Source organism: Gymnoscopelus braueri (genome assembly GCF_963280865.1).
Source record: "Gymnoscopelus braueri genome assembly, chromosome: 7".
NCBI lineage: Eukaryota > Metazoa > Chordata > Actinopteri > Myctophiformes > Myctophidae > Gymnoscopelus > Gymnoscopelus braueri.
In genome coordinates, this window is record NC_137608.1 from 37900401 (window position 1) to 37921491 (window position 21091).

Sequence of the window (21091 nt, forward strand, 5' to 3'; positions counted from 1 at the left end):
TGATTTGATCGGGACATACCTACTGAATTTAATGTTGAATATGTCATGCATGTGTGTTACATCAGGTATCTGACTTAAATTACATGAAGTACAAGAAAATTGTGCAGTAGAGGAAAATAAACCAGAATGGGGTTATTTGGGATCCTCCCCTAATGGATGTATACAAAAAACAAATATCTTCCATCTGTTTCACAGACTCACTATATTGAAAGTGATTACATAATTCATCAAGGGGCCACGGGGGACACCTTTTACGTCATCTGTGAAGGTCAGGTAGGTATTTATATGCCTGAAGCGCAGATTGAATGGAGCTTCCAGAAAAAGGCTGTAGAAAGTGGAGAACAAAATATTAATTCAGCATCTGACTGGTGATAACTGATTTCAGTGCTATTGAAAGTAGCACTCTGTCATTAATGCTCTTTCTTAGGTGAAAGTGACAGAGAAGAAGGAGGGCTTTGAAGAGCCTGTCATCCTATGTAGACTCTCAGAGGGCCAGTGGTTTGGAGAAAAAGCCTTGTGGGGGTATGGAGGAAATATTTTATCTTGAAAGAGATTTGGGTGGAAAAGGTCAAGAATGGTTGTTAACTGGAACTGAAAACCACCGACCTCTGAGCATAAGCCAAATAATATACAGTACAAAAATGCACTTCTTTTGTACTGATCGTAACTTCATATGCAGTCTTTGCATGATAGTATTTTGTACCTTCTTCTTCATAATTTTCCACTATTGAAATAACAGTGGGCACACATCAATTCAAAAGGGGTCTGGATAAGATTCCATAATTTTCCGCAAATAGTTTTAATCCATTTAAAACAAAGCGAGATATGAGTAACCTATAATAGCATGTTATGTTGCCAGATTTGCAAGCTTATAATTTTCTCTGTCTCTTCTCTCTGTGTACAGACATGATGTGCGGACTGTGAATGTGATTGCTACTGGCGATGTCACTTGCTTGGTCATAGACAGAGAGTAAGTCAATGAATAGGAGTGGGAAAACTGCCTGCATAGAACAAAACTGTTGATTTATTTATGTTGGTTACATTTTAATTGTTATTATGAATTTATTAGCATAATCAGAGACCTGAAGCATATTCTGAAGTGAAGGTATGTTAACATTTTGCAGGGCTTTCAAAAACATCATTGGTGTTTTGGCGGATGATGGGAGCAACGCTATGCAACACAGCAACAAGTATAGAGCATTTGCAGAAATTATTTGTATCTTGGTACAAACTATCAGTTGAAAAAATGTTTATGTTGCCAAAGAATAAATCAGGCTTCACTTTTTCTATTAAGTAGGTCCAATGAGAATGCTACTCTCCTGTCAAACACGACCCTGAGTGATTTCCAGATAATTTCTAAACTTGGAGAAGATGAGCTTGGTCACATAGACCTTGTAAGTTTTGCCCTTGTAGAGGGTCATTTACAGACCACCTATATTCCCTGTGGTGCAATCTTTGCAGGATTCTATGTTTCTATAATGCAATATATTGATTTCCATCTCCTCCAGGTGCAACTGAAGAGCAATGCCAAGTGTTCTTTTGCTATGAGGGTGCTTAGCAAGAGACTCATTGTAACTAATCATCAACAAGAGCACATCCTGAGAGCGAGAGACATCCTTACGGAGGCATACTGTCCATTCATAGTCAGGTGTGAACCAAACAAGAAAAATCTTACTCTGCTTCTTTATTTTATATTGTTTTTTATTTCTAATAACATTTTTCTTTTTAATATTGTTCACTGTTCTCAATATTGTAAAATTCAGCTCTATGTTTTTTGCATGGAAGATGCCATACAAAAGAATATACAAAACGATTGGAGGCTGTACAGTACTTATGTTCATGGCATTAAGAATTGGCTTTAATAGGTTGTTTTCATCTTTAATTGACCCCAGGCTGCACCAAACCTTTAGAGATGCCAAGCACCTGTACATGTTAACAGAAGCCTGTGTTGGCGGGGATCTTTGGAGTTTGCTGAAAGAAAGGTAGTCATTGTTGCATTAATAGATTTTTGAAAAATGATTCTCTCCTATCTCAATGGAGATAAAATTGTCATTGTTCCACAAGCGTGCTCTGGTTTAGGCTTTGTTGAGTTTAACTAATGACTGTTAGTGTTGATTGTACACGGCCCTACCTCTCCAAATTTTTCATCGAACATTTACTTAATTCAAAAATATGTTACTATCTTTTCTCAGGGGATCCTTTGATGACTGCAGCGCTAGGTTCTACACTGCTTGTGTTGTTGAGGCACTGATCTTCCTTCACCATTGTGGCATTATCTATAGAGACCTGAAGCCTGAGAATGTGTTTATGGACCAACATGGATACGCCAAATTAGTAAAAATAACTAATCTTCACATGTATTATTATCATTGGGAATTCTCCGCATTATTAGGTGTGCTATGGGAATCTACTGATTTCTTATTAATGTTAATTGAAACTCTACTGCCCCCTCCTGCCTTTTATAGATGGGACCTGGATGTTCAAAGAAAATCATTGTGGGTAAGAAAACATGGACATTCTGTGGTACACCAGGCTATATGGCCCCTGAGGTCATCCTGAACAAGGGCCACAGCATATCTACAGATCTCTGGTCACTAGGCATTTTCATGTTTGAACTGCTGACTGGAAGGTAGGATTTGAGATTTGTTTTTTATTACAGTATTATTAAGCACTTTGTAATTTTATTTTTATACTTTTATTAAAGTTTATTATTTTTGTATTCACCTCTCTCTTTATTAGAACTGACATGTCCCATTTCCCCCACTCTATAGCCTTCCATTTAGTGGCTCTGATCCAATGATGATATTCGCTGCCACCATTTGCGGCATTGACCAGGTCAACTTCCCCAAGGCCATCAGCAAAAGTGCCTCCAGCCTCATCAAGAAGCTGTGCAGGTGTGGCTTACACAAAAACACATTCAGTTAAACAAATCATTGAAAAATGTATTACTTATCTATCTTGTAATTTTTTTTTGCAGTACAGTATTTACAACCTCACCATAATGTGAAAGCTTGTCTTTGTTCCATATTATAAAAAGACAAGATATGTTTTTCATTACTGGGTAATGAAAAACCCAGTAATGTCAAAGATGTCTGTTTAGATTTGCATTTTCCATTATTTCGTACTTTATCAACTTCATGAAGTGTATTTGTATTGCACATTTCCTACACAAAGCAATTCAACGTGCTTTACATAAGGCATAAATGGCAATTAAAGACATTAAAGGCATTAAAGACAAGATATGTTTTTCATTACTGGGTAAAAATGTTCAATTTCAAGATGTCTGTTTAGATTTAGATAACTAGATTTGCATTTCCCATCATTTCGTACTTTATCAACTTCATGAAGTGTATTTGTATTGCATATTTCCTACACAAAGCAATTCAAAGTGCTTTACATAAGGCATAAAATGGCAATTAAAGACATTAAAGGCATTTAATCCTAGAATGACTAAAATTACATTACTACTGCAGACTTTTTGCCAATTATTTCTGTATCATTTCCATAATGGACATAACATTTACTGTCTTCTACACCCTCCCCAGTATGGGTTGGCAGCAACAGCAGGCAGCAATATGTGGTGGGGAAATGGCAATGACTAAATTGAGAAAATTCTATAATTTTAGAATAACCTACCCTCTCTGATAAAGCCTGATATATCTCTCAGCAAACTGGCTTGTTCAGTGTCATATTGTTTTTCTAGAGCCAGTTCTTAATCAATTTCAAATGTCCTTTTCTCAAGTTCAACCTTTTTTGTGTCATGTTCCATTTGAAGCGTCAATAGTTCTGAGTTAAAACTGGCAACGGCAATACAGCAAAACACTGAACGACATAAACATTCTTCAATTTAGCTGTCAAAACCTCCATAGATAGACGTACTCCACACTGGACTACTTACAGCATTGCCCCCAAGACCACTGCTCCAACCACTTTGTCACAATCCGGCTTGAACGCCATGACAAATGATGGGAGAGGCACAAGTATTCAGTGGTTCTCAGGGACCCCCAGGGTTCCTTGAGGAATTGCTGGTCTGGAACTCTGAGAGTGTACAAATGGAACCAAATGGACCCATAAGGGTCCATTTGGTTCCATTTGTACACTCTCAGAGTTAATCTAACACTGAGGTGTTTACCGTGTAGATTGGGTAAAATCATATCAAACTGGGGGTCCTTGAAATAAGAAAATGTTTGAGAACCACAGATTTATCATTTATTTACGATAACGTAATCTAACTCAAACGATCAAAGTGTTTGTGTGGTGTGGCAATCAGTAACTCACTAATGTACGTTAGTGCATGGAGAAGGATAGTTCAAGTCGATAGTTTGGAGATGTAGAATTTACAATTAGAATTTTACTATTTTCCATTTAGGCATTTAACAGACACTCTTATCCAGAGCGACTTACAAGTGTGAGACTGGAATAAGCAGAGTAAACATGAACTCTAGGCAATAAACACATAATCACATAAATAAGAGTGCAGAGAGACGGCATAGTCAATTGCCTCTGGTATCCTAGAAACTAGGACACCAAGTGAACACTGAACCTAGCATCTGTCTAAACAACAGCATCTAAATAACATTCTGTACATTTGAAACTATAGGATACCAGGTTTAACCTAGAATGCTGAAAATAACAAAGCCAAATGTACCTGCAGGAAAACACTGAGAAACCGTAGCAGCTCCATCTTGGTCATTATAGTGTTAAAAGCATAATAGTATTTTGTAGTATCTGTTAATCCTGTGTCACATTTGATCCTTATAAATACCATTGTATAAGGAGAACTTTCAATAAACAGATAAAAAAAAAAGCATAATAGTAGGAATAACAGAGAAATACAAAATAATAACATCTTACAATAAATGCACGGAATCTCTGTACAGTACTGTATGTATGTATGTATGTACGTAAGTCTGTCCGTTTGTTATTCACACAGATAAAAATAATTGATGACACATTAATGAAACAGTGCAGATGTCATAGACATGACCTGAGCTACAAAAGCCTTCTCCACCACCGTATGAATTATAAAAGCACCATTCTTCATTCTTATTCAGTCATTAACCATGTGTGGGGTCATGTTTGCTCTCTTCCTTGCCCTCAAGGAGCAACCCCTCTGAGAGACTGGGGAGTCAGAGAAATGGGGCCAAGGACATTCAAAAGCACAAGTAAGATCAAGAATTGTGCTGAGAGAAAATATTGCATCAGGCCTGTGTTAACGTATAGGCCTACCTTGCCTAATACCGTTTGATGTTGTCGTTTCATTTAGGTGGTTTGAAGGATTCAACTGGGAAGGACTTTGCAATGGCACTCTGAACCCACCTGTCATTCCCAAAGTAAGACTCCTGCACTGAGTTGCCCACATCTGCTTTGTTGTATTGCTGCTATCTATACCAGTATGAGCACATAGTTTTTTGACTGCCTGGTTTAAGTGCTCATGTTATGAAGCCTATATAATATTGTCTTTCAGTTCAACCATTCTGTGGAAAGGGGCACACCACCTAGTCATTATACTGAAGACGTGGAAGGCTTACCAGAACTGGAGACAAACTGGGACAAGGATTTCTGATTTGTCAATTGTCATCCTGGTTCTGATTAGCTAATGAATTCAAGAGAAAACGTTCAATGATCATTTGTGTAGGCCTACTACACGGTCAATATGTTTTTGGAGAAATAGGCCTATGCCTTATTTTGATGACTGCAGAACAGCAGCTAGGCCTAGATGATTGTGGCATCCTCTAGGTTTCTGTCATTTCAAAAATAAAAAAAATCCTGGAAACACCACATAAATAAGATTTTTCTTTTCAATTAGACATCGTCCAAAATGTTCTCGCTAAAACTCTAGAGAATTCACACAGGACACTGGATAAACAACTGCATTTTGGAGTGATGACACAATGAAAGGAGCAGACAAAATTGGAAGCTGATAAATGGGTACCGTACTTTCTCCTGATTGGCTGAAGATTGGCCACCCACCTGAAAATGTATTTTCTGTTTACTAAAGAGCTGGAGAGACACAGAGACCCCTGCTACTGATTGATTGATTGATTGAAATTTTTATTAGGCAAAAGAATGTAAAACAACACAGATACATTTATAATACTTTTGTCTAAAAGGTCCGACCCAAAAAGTCCTTGCGGACTTGTTTCCGTTGGGGTCCTTGAATTAATTTCATAGACAAACACTGAACAAACACTCTATAGCAGGGGCTTTCAACAGGTGGTCCATGGACCACTGGTGGTCCGTGAAGGTATTGCATGTGGTCCAGACCATGCATTTAGCCTAGTAATTGTGAAAGTGAATATTTTCTTCCATGGAACAGTGCACTAAATGATCTATGATGATGCATCAATGTTGTCAGCTACTGGGAAGTCAGAGGTCAAGAAATTCCTCAGAAAATCTCAAGAAGGGGAAGTGTACGTGATTACCTGATTGAGTCGTCATTATTAGGAAAAGTGCCCATATATAATCACATTTGTCTGCTCACTCATACATAAGATACAAAACATGAGTTTAGTGGAAGGTTGGATAAAGTAAGAGAATGGAATAAGGGTAGCCGTGGAGTAGGAATTAATCAGTGGTTCTCAACCTTTTTTTTTATAGCTCTGGACCACTCACATATTTCAGTTAAATAATGCCTGGGCTTGATATAATTTGTTGCACATAGTATCGTGCAAGAAATGAAATCAAGCCCTTAACAGTCATTATTTAATTGCAAGCTTTTTCTCCCACACCACGCCTATTAATTCAAATATTTTCTTATATTTGATGGACTTATTAGATATTATTTTAATAAACTTTTACAAAGGTATTTTTTTCTATTTACATTTATTCTATTTACATTTTTTAACATTTTCCCATGGACCACCTGCAGGCCTAATTATGCCATGGACCACTATTAGTCCGTGGACTATTGGATGCAGACATGGGATGCATAAAAAGTGTTACCAAAGCACTAATCTTAGTCCATATCCCCACCCAACACAACAGTGGTCCCCAGGTTGATTCTTAGTCAGGGTGGTGGTCCCTGGTTCACAATCAGTTGAAAAACCCTGCTCTATAGCCATGATTAGACTACCATCAAACAATATGGTGCTTTAACCTTTTAACAAAAAACGTTTTATTTTAACCCAAAAAATATCACTTTACCCTACCTTTAAACCAATTTTGTTTCACTTAACATTCTGAGACGCAACTGAAACACACATTAAATCCACACCATGGCATAGACCATTGGTTCTCAAAGTGGGGTCTGGGGACCCCCAGGGGTCCTTTGAGGGGGTTCCAGGGGTCCCCAGATAAATGATGAATAGTTAGGAACCAAATGGACCCTTATGTGGTTGTAACTCTGAGAGTACAAACCAAATGAGAGTGTACAAACCAAATGAGAGTGTACAAAGAGTGTACAAACCAAATGGACCAGTTTCATTTGTACACTCTAGAGTTATGGTGTTCCTGTGGTCTAATGCAGGAAAGTGGGGTCCTATATCAGCTATTTTCAAAACATCTTGACATTCTTTGAAAATGTCTGAACATTTTTGAAAATGTTCACACCACAAATGTTCACACCACAAATCTTGTACAAGATTTGTGGTGTGAAGGACTCCTTGGCACAGAACCTTTTCAGATGGGGGTCCGCGGCCAAATACACATTAATTTAGGGGTCCAGGCTTGACATGAAAAAGTTTAACTACCAGCCATATAGACTGATCCATCCATACCAATAGTTATAAAGTGACGTCAGGGAAAGTGTCCAGGTCCAGCGTTGCAGTGAGACGCTGTGGGCACGTGGTACCGGGTGGATCACTGGATCTACCACAATACTGGGAGGCAGCGCAATCTAAAGAAAAACCGGGTGACCTACATTTCGTTCAGGTAAGATAAGCACCGATTGCCTTTTGCATGTCCTGTTGTTCCTGTGTTAAACTCTTAAATGGCATAGATCATCAAGTATTCGACACTTAACTTTTCAACTCCCTATAGCCTACACATCGTTTATTATCGCAGCCAGGCGGCGTCTCCCGTTCTGTCGCTGAGACATCTTTGTGTTTAATGCATCCTGAAGTTGAGTCAAATGAATGTATTTTCATTATAATGAACGAGTTCAGCACTCGGAGGAAAAGATCCATTCCACACCGACAGCAACAAAAGCCAACACTGCGCTGCCAATATCAGTCAAGTTTATTTGTGATGAAAACAAAGATAATGTCTCAAGTCGTCTATTATAGACGACTTGACTTGAGACATTATCTTTGTTTTATGTGGTACTTATAAGAGCCACCGGAGGATATGGGGGCATTTGTATACGTTTGCGTGTGTTGAAAAGTTGAGCATAGCTAGCTCTGTGATTGTTTTCTTTTTTCCCTGAACCAACCAAGATAATTACTAGTTGGAACTCGTGGCGGTTGGCTAGAAGGATACTCGTTCTCTGTTTAGTTCTGCAGGGTTCCTTCAACCCATCTCGTTCGTTCCCTTGAATCAGTGGTGGAAAAAGTACTAAAATGTTGTACTTATAAGTAAAACTATCAATACTGCAATGTAGAAATACTCTGTTGCAAGTAAAAGTCCGGTAATCAAAATTTGCTTGAGTTAAGTACAAAAGTATTGGCATCAAAATATACTTAAACTAGCAAGAGTAAAAGTACTCTGCAGAAAATAGCAGATCAACGCGTCGCCATGCATTGTGAGCTTGTAGATCGGCTATTTTCCAAAGTTTAAATAGGTCTGAGGTGGTTAATGTATGTTTTGCCTCTGAGAGTAGTGGAGTAGAAGTAAAAGTATTGAAAATAGGAAATACTCCAGTAAAGTAAAAGTACCTCCAAATTGTACATAATTACAGTACTTGAGTACATTTACTTAGTTACTTTCCATCACTGCCTTGGATAATGCATTTTGCTTGAGATATATATCCGTTTATGTAGCCTATATCTTTCCCTTTCCCAACTTGGACCACCAACATGTTTAAATGTGTCCATGTGTGGATGGAATGCACGCCTGACTTGGCATTCCCCATGTCTCCCAACAGAGCATAAATGACAATAATATAGCTACAGCTACAGTAGGGCAAACAGCAGACATCTGAAGGCTGTGTGTACGCAGCCATCCAGAGGCAGTCTATCTGCCCCACTGCACAAAAACACTCCGTCATGACTCATTCAAGTGCCCCTTTCTTTCTTTTTCCCCCCCTAAAAATGTTTTTCAAGGTTCTTCTCTAAAACAGTAGTTCTCAAACTTTTTCATGTCAAGGACCCCCAAAATTATATGCATTTGGCCGCGGACCCCCATCTCAAAATATTTTGTGCCAGCAGCAGGGACCCCCCAGAAGCAAAGATTTGTAAAAAAAAACAAAAAGTTTCAAAAATAGCAGATCTACAAGCTCATAGCGCGGCATGAAGTGACGCGCTATGATCTTGTATATCTGCTATTTTTTAATAGCCATATAAAATTATTGTGATGCTGGTACCCCCTCAAGGACCCCTGTGGGTCCCCAGACCCCACTTTGAGAACCACTGCTCTAAAACGTCAATGTGCTTCTAATCATGCAGAAAGATTTTGAAACCGTTGTAGGCTATGGCTATCCCACTACAATGACAGCCAAAGCTGTTCTAAATTCAGAAATGCAACGCCTTAGTTTTAAGTGCATTTCATACAGGTGTATATTATGATATATTATGACCAATAAAATATTATGACCATGAAAGACTGTCTTTTAATTGAGCTATTAGGCTGCTCTTCCAGGGCCAGGAGTGACGTGTTCTCATTCCTCTCCATCTCGGCTCTTTGCATCACAAGCCCTTATTGTGACCGAGTATGTCTGTGTTCTTCATGCTTCATTTGGGAAACACCAGTGCCATTTCAGTCCTATCCCCTTGCTCATTCCCTCCCCATCCTCACGTGTCCCCCTGTGCTCTCCTCATCTCTTCACTGGGCACATGGAAAGAGTTCATTGCTCTGGGTCTGTGTTGGTGTGGGTACTAAACAATGTCACATTGTCCCTCCCCATAAACCACCCCCTCCTCACCTCACTACCTCCTGTAGTTTCTTTTGTCAGGGATAACATTTCCACTCATTTTGTTTTTACCAGAGAGATTCCCTAAGCTACTGTGCTGTGTTTGCACTGTTCATGCGATTCATATTCTTTTTTTGTTGTAGTGGCAGCGTTTTCCTTTTGATCATTAAAAGTGGAATAAGTACTACGTGACCTTGGCTCAAGCAGGAGACCAACCTTACTAGTCATCTTGGGCGTCAGGTTTGTGTAGGTATGTAGAAGTGTGGAGGGCTGAAAGCATTTTATTTTAATTCATTTTACCAGTTAATTCAGATTTATTTATTGCCACACAGATCCTGATTGAAAGCAATTGTTATGCTTGCATTTTTACATCGTTTAGATTTATGAGGGTGTCTGGGATGGTGAAAACATATACTGGCAGATTACCTGCCATACAGGTTCTTATCGAAACCTAATTGTTTGATTGACAGGGTAAGCCATGGTGTTGTTTTTTTTGTGCCATACAGAATTTTTGCTAGGTTCTCAGCTCTGTCTCTACTTGTCAGCAGGGGTGAAGTGCACAGACATGTAAACTGCCACTGGGAAGTATTTGCCATTTCCCTGGAAACAGCAGGATGGCGTTTTATAGCACCTTTTAAAATGAGCCTCACCAAGTATTCAGACTGGGGAATCTATGTCACACTTTAGAGGTGGCTTGTGTGCTGGGACAAACATACACTTTAACCACAGGTTTTATTTAATCACAATTTATACAAGCATTCTATTACAAGGTGTGTGAAGCTGTTACATTATTGGGGTTATACAATCATTTGTAGCATTGTGAAATTATAGCCTACCCACAGGAAATTCAGGAATGGCTAGGATGCTCATTGGCAATAGTGTCTATTATACCATTTCTAAAGGTAGACATTTTGCTTGGTGACTGTTGTAGAAAATGTAGCTTCAAAAGTCTCTGTTATTCTGCTTTCTCTGGGCTCTGATAGGGAGTAAGTGCTTTGAGCACAATAGTGCCTGTCTAGCCATTATGAATGGAAGCGAGGGAGGAAGGGGTGATAGCACTATTCGGGCAGATAAAGGAGAGAAAATGGGCTGCTACAGCAGGGGATATTCTTCTCACAATGAAGCATCATTTTTCCCCCCCATGTGCCACATCTCAAAAGACCATTCATTCCCATGTTATATACCTAAAAGGATCCATGTCGATCCTCATTTGCATTGCTGGTCCAACAGGCGCAAAGTGGCAAGTTAAACGTTTTCAGTTCACATAACTCAAAGCATCATGAGGATTATAAATGTTTTGAGGAAGTGTGGCATTTGCTTCATTCATCTTTTCCAAGGATAAGGAAGTGGGGGCAAGATTGGCCTGGGAGAGAGAGAAGGGAGGGACATCACTCTCTAGCCCCTCTTCTTTTAAGGAGGGGGAGAGGGGGTAAACTGGGTGAGAGGTTGAGGGCTATTTGGGCAGGGGGAGGTGGTGGAGTTTTTGGGTGGGGGCATTGGCAGCTGGAGAGGGTTGTATTTATTTGTTGGTGGATCAATTTACGTGCCCCAATCAAATTAAAGTGCATTGGGGCAACTTTGGGGAGCAAATGTGTGGGATAGGCAAGAATAAAAGTAAAAATTGTGTGTGTGAATGAACAGTGAAGGTAATTAAAAAGTTTGTTGTGATGTCGTTGGATGCCGTCCCAGTTTTTCTCCCCTTTTCTTCCTGAAACATTACGTTTTTTGGGGAGCGTGAACTATTAAATCTCTGGCACAGACCTACGGGGCGGACCTACAGGCTATGAGCCATCGCGCCATCCCTCCCCCTCACCCCATCTTACCAACCACCAACCCCACACTACTGTACACGGCTGCAACCCAAACTCCTCTCAACCTTGTTCGTTCTCTTGTCCCATCTTTGTTGGGACGACAAAGCAGCGGTACAACATGACTGAGAGTAACCTCAGCGCCTGTTTCTGTTAAGCCAATCATGGTTACTTCCTGATGCCCCCCCCCCCTTCCCAGTTTACTGGCCAGGCCTTTTCTTTTCTCTCCTGAGTCCCCCACTCTGCCAAGCCTGTGGCCCAGGGTTGTTCAGCTAGGCATTGAAACAGAATCAGAACAGGGCTGTGTGTTACTGCAACAAAAGGGGGCAGGTTGTTTTATTCCTATGCCTTATCAAGCTGGGTTGTTCTGCAGAGTTGAGATGGTGATGAAACGTATATGTGAGGCAGTGTACAAATGCTGTCTTTTCATGAAATGTTTTTCCCTTGAAAATTGTGAAAATAATGTATCATTGAACCACTTCCCCCCCCCCCCCTTTTTTTTATAGCAATATGTTTCAAGCGCTGTATAGACTACATTAGGTTACAGATGAATTAGATAGGCTGGTACCATGTTTGTATGCCGTTTGTGTCCGTGGACTTACTGACAAGTAGGAATTTTGTTAACCGGTTAATGGTATGGGCATACAATAGTCAAGGTTCATTCTTTGTGCTGTAGCCTATTTCCTTCAGCAAAGCATATATATATATATATTTTTTACTTCACCACCACACAATGACACTTTTGTGCATAATTCTCAGCAACAGTGAGCAGTGTCTTTTGAAAGCACTACCGGTATATAATTGCCTCCCATTTCACTGGAGTCCATTATCCACGTCATTCATTCATTCATTCCTTCATTCAGGCATACTCACACTGCCCCCTCCCCTCTGGCTCCCCTGTCTCTCTGTCTCCCCCCTCTCAGTTATGCATTTTCAAGAGTGGTTACGATCAATTCGTGCCAACGGTGGAATTAAAGTGCCGGAATCCGAGGACATCTGGAGTCTTCTTCCCTCTTTCCCCCTGTCTTCTTTCTCTCTCTCCTCCCTCTCTCTGTCCCCGTCCTCTCTGTTAGGTATAGGGGCCCTGGCCTCACTTACTGCTTACTGGCTGGTGACACGTCCTCGACCCATGCGTCCCCCCTGTGATCTACAAGCCCAGTCTGTGGCTGTCCAGGTGAGTGGATCATGGTTCTGATCTTGGTTCCATACCAGCCTCTATAGTCTCTATACACAGTGAAATTCAAGTGTTCATTTAACATCAAAGAGACCAGTATGGCTCATTTAACAAACAAAAAAAGATACAGTAGCATATTGTATTGTTTCTTGCTTCTTTTTATGTTTATCTTAATATTTTGAATAAATAGCAGTAAACAATTGGAAATGATATACTGTTGATTCAGTTTAATGCACCAAACTCACCGGGGCAAATTCCTTGTACTCTATGTGCAAACATACCTGACAAAAAAAGAGAACTCTGATTCTAATCTGATTCTGTTGTGAATGTTAGGCCTGATCATGTACAGTACACTTAAATGTGCGCACCGAAAATTGCTGATCTTGTGATCTTGCAGATCCGCTATTTCCGGTGTGCAACCAAGTATAGCTCAGGCTTTATACCTCTGCTGTGTGACATTTTTCAAAAAGGGTGAAGTCACATAATAAACATTTTTGTTTTTTGGGTGTTTGTTATAGGGAGAGCCCAGCTGTAGACGTTCTGCACTTCTTAAGGATGACTCGCTGTTAGAATTTTACTATGATGACACCAGGACTGCGTATGACATGTTCCAGAGAGGCTTGAGGATCGCTGGTAAGCTGCTGTGCTTCGGCAGAAGTCGGGGTGGGGGGTGGTGTGACATCCCTCCGTCCCTATTGGTGACATCCCTCTATTTGTGTCCTTATTGCAGAATAACCGATAAGAAATAGATTTGTATCTATGTCGTAAATACTTTGGATTAATAACTTTTTTTTAAACTAAATTACATGCATGTTGTGACCCCCAGGAAATGGCCCATGTCTAGGCTTCAGGAAGCCAGGGCAGCCCTATGAGTGGATTCCCTACACAGAGGTCTGCCAGATATTCGGTATTTTGACACAAGTATCACAGAGGTTTTACATAACACTGTTCCTCACTGATGATCCTGCTATTTCAGGTGGCTGAGCAAGCACAGGTGCTGGGTTCTGGGCTGCTGGCCAAAGGCTGCCAGCCGAACCCGGAGCAGTTTGTTGGAATATTTGCACAGAACAGGCCAGAGGTACACACCATTATGCCCATACTATTTATTTTTATTTTCATATTTGTTCCCACACACTGGGTAGTTACTTGTGAGTTTTAGAATATCTTTTTGGTGATGGCATGTAAGGTCATCTCTGCCTACCAGCTGCATCGCTGGTAGGCAGTTAAGAGTGCAGCTTAAATGGGTCGTTTAAGTTTTCACAGAGCATCTAGATTACATTCTTTTGTTTGCAACTTTGCATACCTCGATAGGAGTTAATCAACAGTCAACTACCTGTTGTTTTGCCTGTTTTTAATTATCACTTTCGAGGGGGGTAAAACACCCTGAGGGCAAGGTGACGGTAACACGTAACTTCTGTGAATGTGTGCAGAATACAAGAAGAATAGAAAAGTAATTATGTCATTCCAAAACCACAGAATTTACCTGATTTCTTGTTTTAAAAAAAGTAGACAAAGTGAAACATGATTGGTCCTTCTTCTCAGTCATGGCTCTGTGGCAGCAGAACAATCTACCCAATAATGTATTGTCCCACGTCATTTTGATTTACTCAACATCAACCGTATTATGGTTTTGAAAAAAGGACTGTTAAATTATTTTAAAAACTAACCAGCCACTGTAGACCCACATCCTTATGAACCAATATTTAAGCCAGAGGAAAAGATGATAATTTTGCTAATTTAACCAAGAATTAGTTATTATCTCTATTTATTATTATTAATTATTTGTGACTTTTTTTGTTTTTTGAGCGTTTTGTTGACCTTCAGGTCAAAAGTCGACCTGCGCATCACTACTACACAGTACACAGTTATGATACGAGACAGGAAGTGAGTCTAACCGTGTTACTCTGTCTCCATCTATTGGCAACAGTGGATCATTTCAGAGCTGGCCTGTTACAGCTACTCTATGGCAGTGGTGCCTCTATACGAGACACTGGGGTTGGAAGCAATGGTTCACATACTCAACCTAGGTAAGACAACCCCCTGAAAGCACCACCAATGAAAATCAATGTGATATTTATTGTCTTTGTGCGAGCAATTAAAAGACTGTCACTGTACATCAGTGTGACATTATTTCAAGTTAAATACAACTGTTCATCATCGTCCACTTTTAGCGGAGATCGCCTTGGTGATCTGTGATAAGGAGGAGAAGGCTACAGCCCTTTTGGAGAACAAGGAGAAGGGAGACACTCCCACCCTGTCCTGTCTGGTGCTTTTCAACGACTTCAGTGATGCCTTACTGGACAGGGGAAAGAAGTGTGGAGTGGAGATTTTGCACCTGTCACAGCTCATGGTAAGAGTGAGCGATACAGAAGAACTCGGTTATGTAACAAACACAGAGGTTGTAGAGCTTCTATGCTCAATAGTTCTCTTCTCACGGCACTGGGTATGGCATGTTATTCACTAAAATGGTTGTAGTCAAGGCATATTGTTTACTGCTGTGTATTTTGTGGTTGCTTTCAAGAAACATGAAAGATACAAAGAGTGTTTAAGATTATATGCTTTAGTATAGTGTAAACGGGATATAAAAGGAACAGTGGCCTTGAGCCGGATTTGAGCCCTTAACATTGTGATTATGTGGACAGTTGTCAGCATTCTTTACAGGTTGACCAGGGTGCCTCAAAGATATCAGCTGTTGTCAGTGTAGCCAGCGGTAGGGCCTGAAGCCTGTCAAATACTTGAACTGCTGTATAACCTATATAATCCTATATTAAAATTGGCTAATGGGAGGGTGGGCCGCCGGCGGGCGGACCACGGCCACGTCACTCTGACATAACCATAAATAAACCCGACACGCCCATATATATGCATGTCATTATGACCGGTTGTCCAGAGCCACGGATCCGACCGCTAAGCCCATATATGGTCATGTGCATACTGCATACTGTATATGGGACCAACCAACTTCAAACTCGTCGCTCACATCGGCAAGGACTCAAGAGAGTGCGGTTCCCACCGTTGAGTAGTTAGGATATGCGGTCCGACCAATATGTCCATACGTAATCATATTGGCATATATTAGATATCCAGTTGTCCAGAACAACAAATCCAACCGATATGCCCATATATGGCCATGACAATATATGGGCATATACTGATGACCTCAGGGATCTCCATATATGGGCTTAAAAGGGATACAGGTAGACAGACACAGAGAACTCCATATATGGGCACATAAGTGACACAGACAGAAGGGTGCAACGGGTACTCTGAAAAATCCCCCATCACTATGACTCAGACATAGCGGTTGGATCTGCAGTGCGACGTAGGTGTGAGGGCTGCATAGCGGCCCGAACCTCTAGTACTGTAATATGGCAAACTAAATTATTTACTCTGCCTTACGTGATTGATTCAAACAATTTAATTATAACTTAAAACCTTTCTTTTCCCATCGTAGGACATGGGACGGCAGAACCTCAAAGATCCTGTGGTGAGTTTACCGCCTCTCACCAGACTATGTTGCTGCATCAAAAAGGATCCAATAAATATGTAATTAGCCTTTAAATACAAAAGGAAGCAGATTTTCTCATTAGCCGTCTCGCAAAAGATGTCTTAAGCCTTCAGTTTTTGCTGAGGATTAAACCAGAAGTGTATGGAAGCCTTTTGTCGTGTTCATATTCATGTTTTTTTGCATTGCTGTTTACTTGCAGCCGCCCCAACCTCAGGATCTGGCTGTAGTGTGCTTCACCAGTGGAACCACAGGTACCGAGCATTTCATAAAGTCTCCCCATAATTACGCTTCTGGTCCTTAACTCTTGAGGTCACTTGCGTTGTTAGAAAAGCGTCCATCAAACGCCTACTAACAACCGCTCATTATGGCATGGCTATATAGTCTTCCATTGCCACACAGGCCACTGCAGTAATGCCTTGTTTATTTATCCAGGGAAGCCTAAGGGAGCCATGATCACCCACGGCAACATCGCCTCCAACACCTCCTCTGTTATTAAGATCCTGGAGGTCTGTCTGCACGACATCCTCATTCCCTAATTGAAAACAGCTTCACGGCTACATTCAGTTCGTCTCATTTCTCTGTCACCATCTACACTAGTCTCCATACGTTCTCTCTCTCCCTGCTGTGTGTAATGGCATGATTAATTGGATGTTTGATTGTCCTTGCAACTGGAAGGCACTTGAGCTAATTGCCTCTGTAAAAGATTCTCTCATCTAATTGCTATTGTGAAAGCTAGATTATATCTGTGATTGCTATACATTACATTCGGTTTGAAAACATTTGGTTTTGCCAACGACGTGATTCAAAATGTTCCCAGTTTTTAATTTTTGTTTCTTTGTCCATCCTAGGGATCATTTGTGATACAACAAGAGGACGTGTCGATCTCTTATCTCCCCCTTGCTCATATGTTTGAGAGGATGATTCAGGTAGTTTAACCTCTGTCCCCGTTTTGTGATTGTCGTCACCGTGTCTGTGTATGCGTTTTTTAAATATAAATCAGACCTACCCGTCTTGCAGGTGTCCATGTTCTGCCACGGGGCCAGAGTAGGATTCTACCAAGGTGACATCTCTCTCCTCATGGATGACATTAAAACTCTCAAGCCCACCTTCTTTCCTGTAGTGCCTCGCTTGCTCAACCGCATCTATGACAAAGTCAGTAAAGTAATATTTTCACCCATACTGCAATATTATTATTTATGTATGTTGATGTATGTTTTTCCTTACTTTAAAAACATGACAAATAAGGTGTTTGAAAAAATATTCTGGACACTGGAAATTGATTTTACTTACTCCTCTATGGTTAATGTAACACTGCTTTAAGCTTAATACTACATTCAGTACGTTTGTGTCGACTTGCCTGAGTAGATCCTCGGTTCAGTGACGTCTCCGCTGCGCCGAGCTGTGCTTCACTACGCTGTGCGGAGGAAGCAGGCAGAGCTTGGCAGTGGGGTTGTACGCAACAACAGTCTGTGGGACAAGCTTGTGTTCAACAGGATTCAGGTCAGTGATAGACCCAAGATTCGCCCAAGACAAAACTGTTTTGTACTGGTTTTATACTCGTATTGAAAATAGCCGACCTACAAGCCAGTGCGCCATGGATGCGATGCATTGTGGGCTTGAAGATCTGCTATTTTCAGTGTGCAACACCGTCGTATGACGGAGCTTAAGTGAAGCATTTAGAACCTCAAGAGAACAAGCATAGTGGTCTGAATGACACCGTAGAGGCGTAGACCACTATCTCCAACAGTATCTCTTAACCAGTCGTCTGACAACTCCTTTTATCTTGTGACAATGAAGAAAGCAAGCAAGCAAACCATGTTTTTTCTTTTAAAACAATTCATTAGGGTGTAGCACAGGTGGAGCAGCAAACATGCTGTAAAACGTTGAGGGACATTTACCATCGCTACAACTATATAACATCTGTATACCATTTAACCCATCTAAATACCACATCCCCCCTCTATTCCAGGCCAATTTGGGAGGAAATCTGCGGTTCATCCTTACAGCATCAGCGCCCATCTCCCCAACTGTGCTGTCCTTCCTCAGGGCCACTCTGGGATGTCTGATCTTTGAGGGTTACGGACAGACTGAGTGCACCGCAGGCTGCACATTCTCTATGCCGGGAGATTGGAGCGCAGGTATAGGGCCGATGTTTGCGCAGCATCTGTGCTGAAAACGGCTCAAAAACATAAATGTTTCTGTACCCATGTTGGTCATTCAGGTCCTTAGTATGCATGTATGTTTGTATGTATCCATGTGTGCACCAGGTCACGTTGGTGCTCCCTTGCCCTGTGCGATGGTAAAACTAGTTGACATCCCTGAGATGAGCTACTACACCAAGAACGGAGAGGGAGAGGTGAGACAGTCTTGGGAAAGGGAAAGTAATTAACATATTGTTTGAAGTAGACCATCTGTTACCTACTAACACCGTTCCTGGCTTTTCGCACCATTAGATCCTCATCAGTGGCCCCAGTGTCTTCAGGGGCTATTTGAAGGATGAGGAGAAGACGGCAGAGGCCTTGGACAGTGACGGGTGGCTGCACAGTGGGGACGTCGGCCAGTGGCTTCCAGTGAGCTGAGTGACAAATAAGGACTATTCATGATCAATGTGGTCTACTGTACTGTGAATCTAATGTCTTTAAAACCTTTCTGTCAGAACGGGACGTTGCGCATCATTGACAGGAAGAAGCACATCTTCAAGCTGTCCCAGGGAGAGTATATAGCTCCAGAGAAGATAGAAAATGTCTACATGCGCTGTGTCCCGGTACTGCAGGTGTTTGTGCATGGAGATAGTTTACAGGTACTGCAGGGCTTTACATGATATGCGTAATTTATTAGGCTTTGTGCGTAACTGTGATCCCGGGTTTCTCCAAGGTGGCATACCCAGTTCAGTTTCCCACAGCATTGCATGCTTGGTGCGGCAGTAGATTTAAACCGGATAGATAAATCTGCAGCCATGCCAATCAAGAGAAAGTATGGGAAGCTGAACCAGGTGTGCCAGCTAGTTCGGGAAACCCAGGACTACAGTTACGCACAGAGCCTATTCACATTTTAAATGGTCTAATGAAAATGTCTGAAACCATTTGACTTTATTTTGTATTACATGCTGCCAGTCTCATCTAATCGGCATCGCTGTGCCCGACCCAGAAGTATTCACCGTGTGGGCCAAGGAGAGAAGATTTGCAGGATCATATGAAGAACTGTGTCAGAATCCAGTATGTCATCACCTCTTTGTGCACCAAGTCCGTTAGACTTTCACTGGCGCTGTATGAATTTCTAAACTGAATGTTTGTTCTTCGAACAGGATGTAAAGAAGGCAGTATTAGAGGACATGACAGCTGTAGGGAAGGAAGCAGGGCTGAAGTCTTTTGAACAGGTGAGGAATTGCAAACAAAGTTGTTCACACCTAAAACAAAGATAGCATGACATTGTCATCATAATCTCACGTGTGTCTGTAGTTACATACATGGTGCCCTGACATTCGTCTCATGAGCCTTTCAAGGAGTGTTGCTATTAGCGTTGACGCAAGTCATATTGACACTTATTATAATTTGAAAATACATCACTTTTGTCGCAAAATTATGTGACAATAGCGCGTTTTGTGGTTCTACTAGATGATGCCTAGTTGTGACTTCACTGATAAATAAATCCACGGTATCTTTATCAAGGCTCTGTAACAGAAATGTCCAAGCTATACAGACCAAGACGCTAACAGTGTTGTTGTCCAATTCTCTTCATTTACCTCCTTTCAGGTGAAGGACCTTTACTTGCACCCAGACATGTTTAGTGTTGCCAATGGCCTCCTCACGCCCACTTTGAAGAGCAGACGTATTGACATTCGCAGAGTCTTCCAGGAACAGATCACAAGCATGTACAACAAGAAGGCCACATAGAATTCCGCTCATAAATCCACTATCACCAAGGTTGTCAATCAATGGACAAAAAAAAAGTAGGGCAGAGGACAGAGAATAATAGTTCAAATACCTTACAATTGGCTCGTGCCTTAATCAAAATATACAATCAGTTATATTTTGGGGTATTGATATTCTCTCCTGAAAACTCACGAGTCCGTCTATGTGCATTAACACTTTACGTACCATAGACACAGAGAAATAACAATGAATGGGACCAAAACCATTTCTTTTGAGAATTATAGAAAGACTCCTAATGCACAATTGTTGTAGCGCTGAGATTATTGGACAAGCTCGTATATAGATAGGTTTCTGAATCACAGTCCTGCCGTGACTAATTCACAACATTACTTCAGTGGCAACTGGCAAATTGTACTTAAATACACATTTTATAATTATGAAGTTATAGAGGTACGTTGCATTTTGTTGACAATGTGCAAGTCTGATCATTCCAGTTCACTCTACCTTACATCTAGGAAGGTGTTTGAAAGGGACACCGTTATGTTTCCTTTAATTCCATTGATAGAACTTGGATCAAATACATTTGTAAATGGAATAAAGGGCTGACTGTAAATATTAAGATCAGAAATGTGTTGAGAAGATGCTACTTATCTAATTTGTTTAAGTGTCACTGAACATGAATTTTAGTTACTGTGAATGCTTGTGTGTGATTAAATTGCATCA

General features: G+C 40.9%; 2 protein-coding genes across 4 annotated transcripts in view; both read left to right on the forward strand.

The window, feature by feature from the left end:
- Positions 1-5566, forward strand: part of prkg1l (protein kinase cGMP-dependent 1, like) — a gene marked incomplete at both ends in the record, with an annotated part of 10518 nt that extends 4952 nt beyond the window's left edge. The window contains 13 exons of the mRNA XM_080433588.1: positions 196-273; positions 428-522; positions 905-970; positions 1125-1190; positions 1295-1394; positions 1509-1648; positions 1893-1982; positions 2193-2334; positions 2466-2629; positions 2772-2894; positions 5103-5165; positions 5267-5333; positions 5468-5566. Coding sequence (XP_080289714.1) covers positions 196-273; positions 428-522; positions 905-970; positions 1125-1190; positions 1295-1394; positions 1509-1648; positions 1893-1982; positions 2193-2334; positions 2466-2629; positions 2772-2894; positions 5103-5165; positions 5267-5333; positions 5468-5566 — 1293 coding nt within the window. The remainder of the gene's footprint in view (positions 1-195; positions 274-427; positions 523-904; positions 971-1124; positions 1191-1294; positions 1395-1508; positions 1649-1892; positions 1983-2192; positions 2335-2465; positions 2630-2771; positions 2895-5102; positions 5166-5266; positions 5334-5467) is intronic.
- Positions 5567-7767: 2201 nt separating this feature from the next.
- acsl2 (acyl-CoA synthetase long chain family member 2) lies at positions 7768-21022 on the forward strand. 3 transcript variants are annotated; one of them, XM_080432845.1, is made up of 20 exons: positions 7768-7872; positions 12738-12988; positions 13507-13621; positions 13815-13879; positions 13965-14066; positions 14916-15015; positions 15160-15338; positions 16443-16475; positions 16696-16747; positions 16929-17002; positions 17345-17422; positions 17514-17648; positions 17862-17996; positions 18466-18634; positions 18764-18852; positions 18950-19066; positions 19153-19296; positions 19610-19711; positions 19801-19872; positions 20249-21022. In XM_080432845.1, the coding sequence occupies exons 2-20, from the start codon at positions 12740-12742 to the stop codon at positions 20387-20389; spliced, it is 2151 nt and encodes a 716-aa protein (XP_080288971.1). In that variant the 5' UTR covers positions 7768-7872; positions 12738-12739; the 3' UTR covers positions 20390-21022. The 3 variants fall into 3 exon arrangements, with proteins under 3 accessions (XP_080288971.1, XP_080288972.1, XP_080288973.1); XM_080432846.1 differs by lacking the exon at positions 7768-7872 and adding an exon at positions 10031-10256; XM_080432847.1 differs by lacking the exon at positions 7768-7872 and adding an exon at positions 10031-10252.
- Positions 21023-21091: the final 69 nt, after the last annotated feature.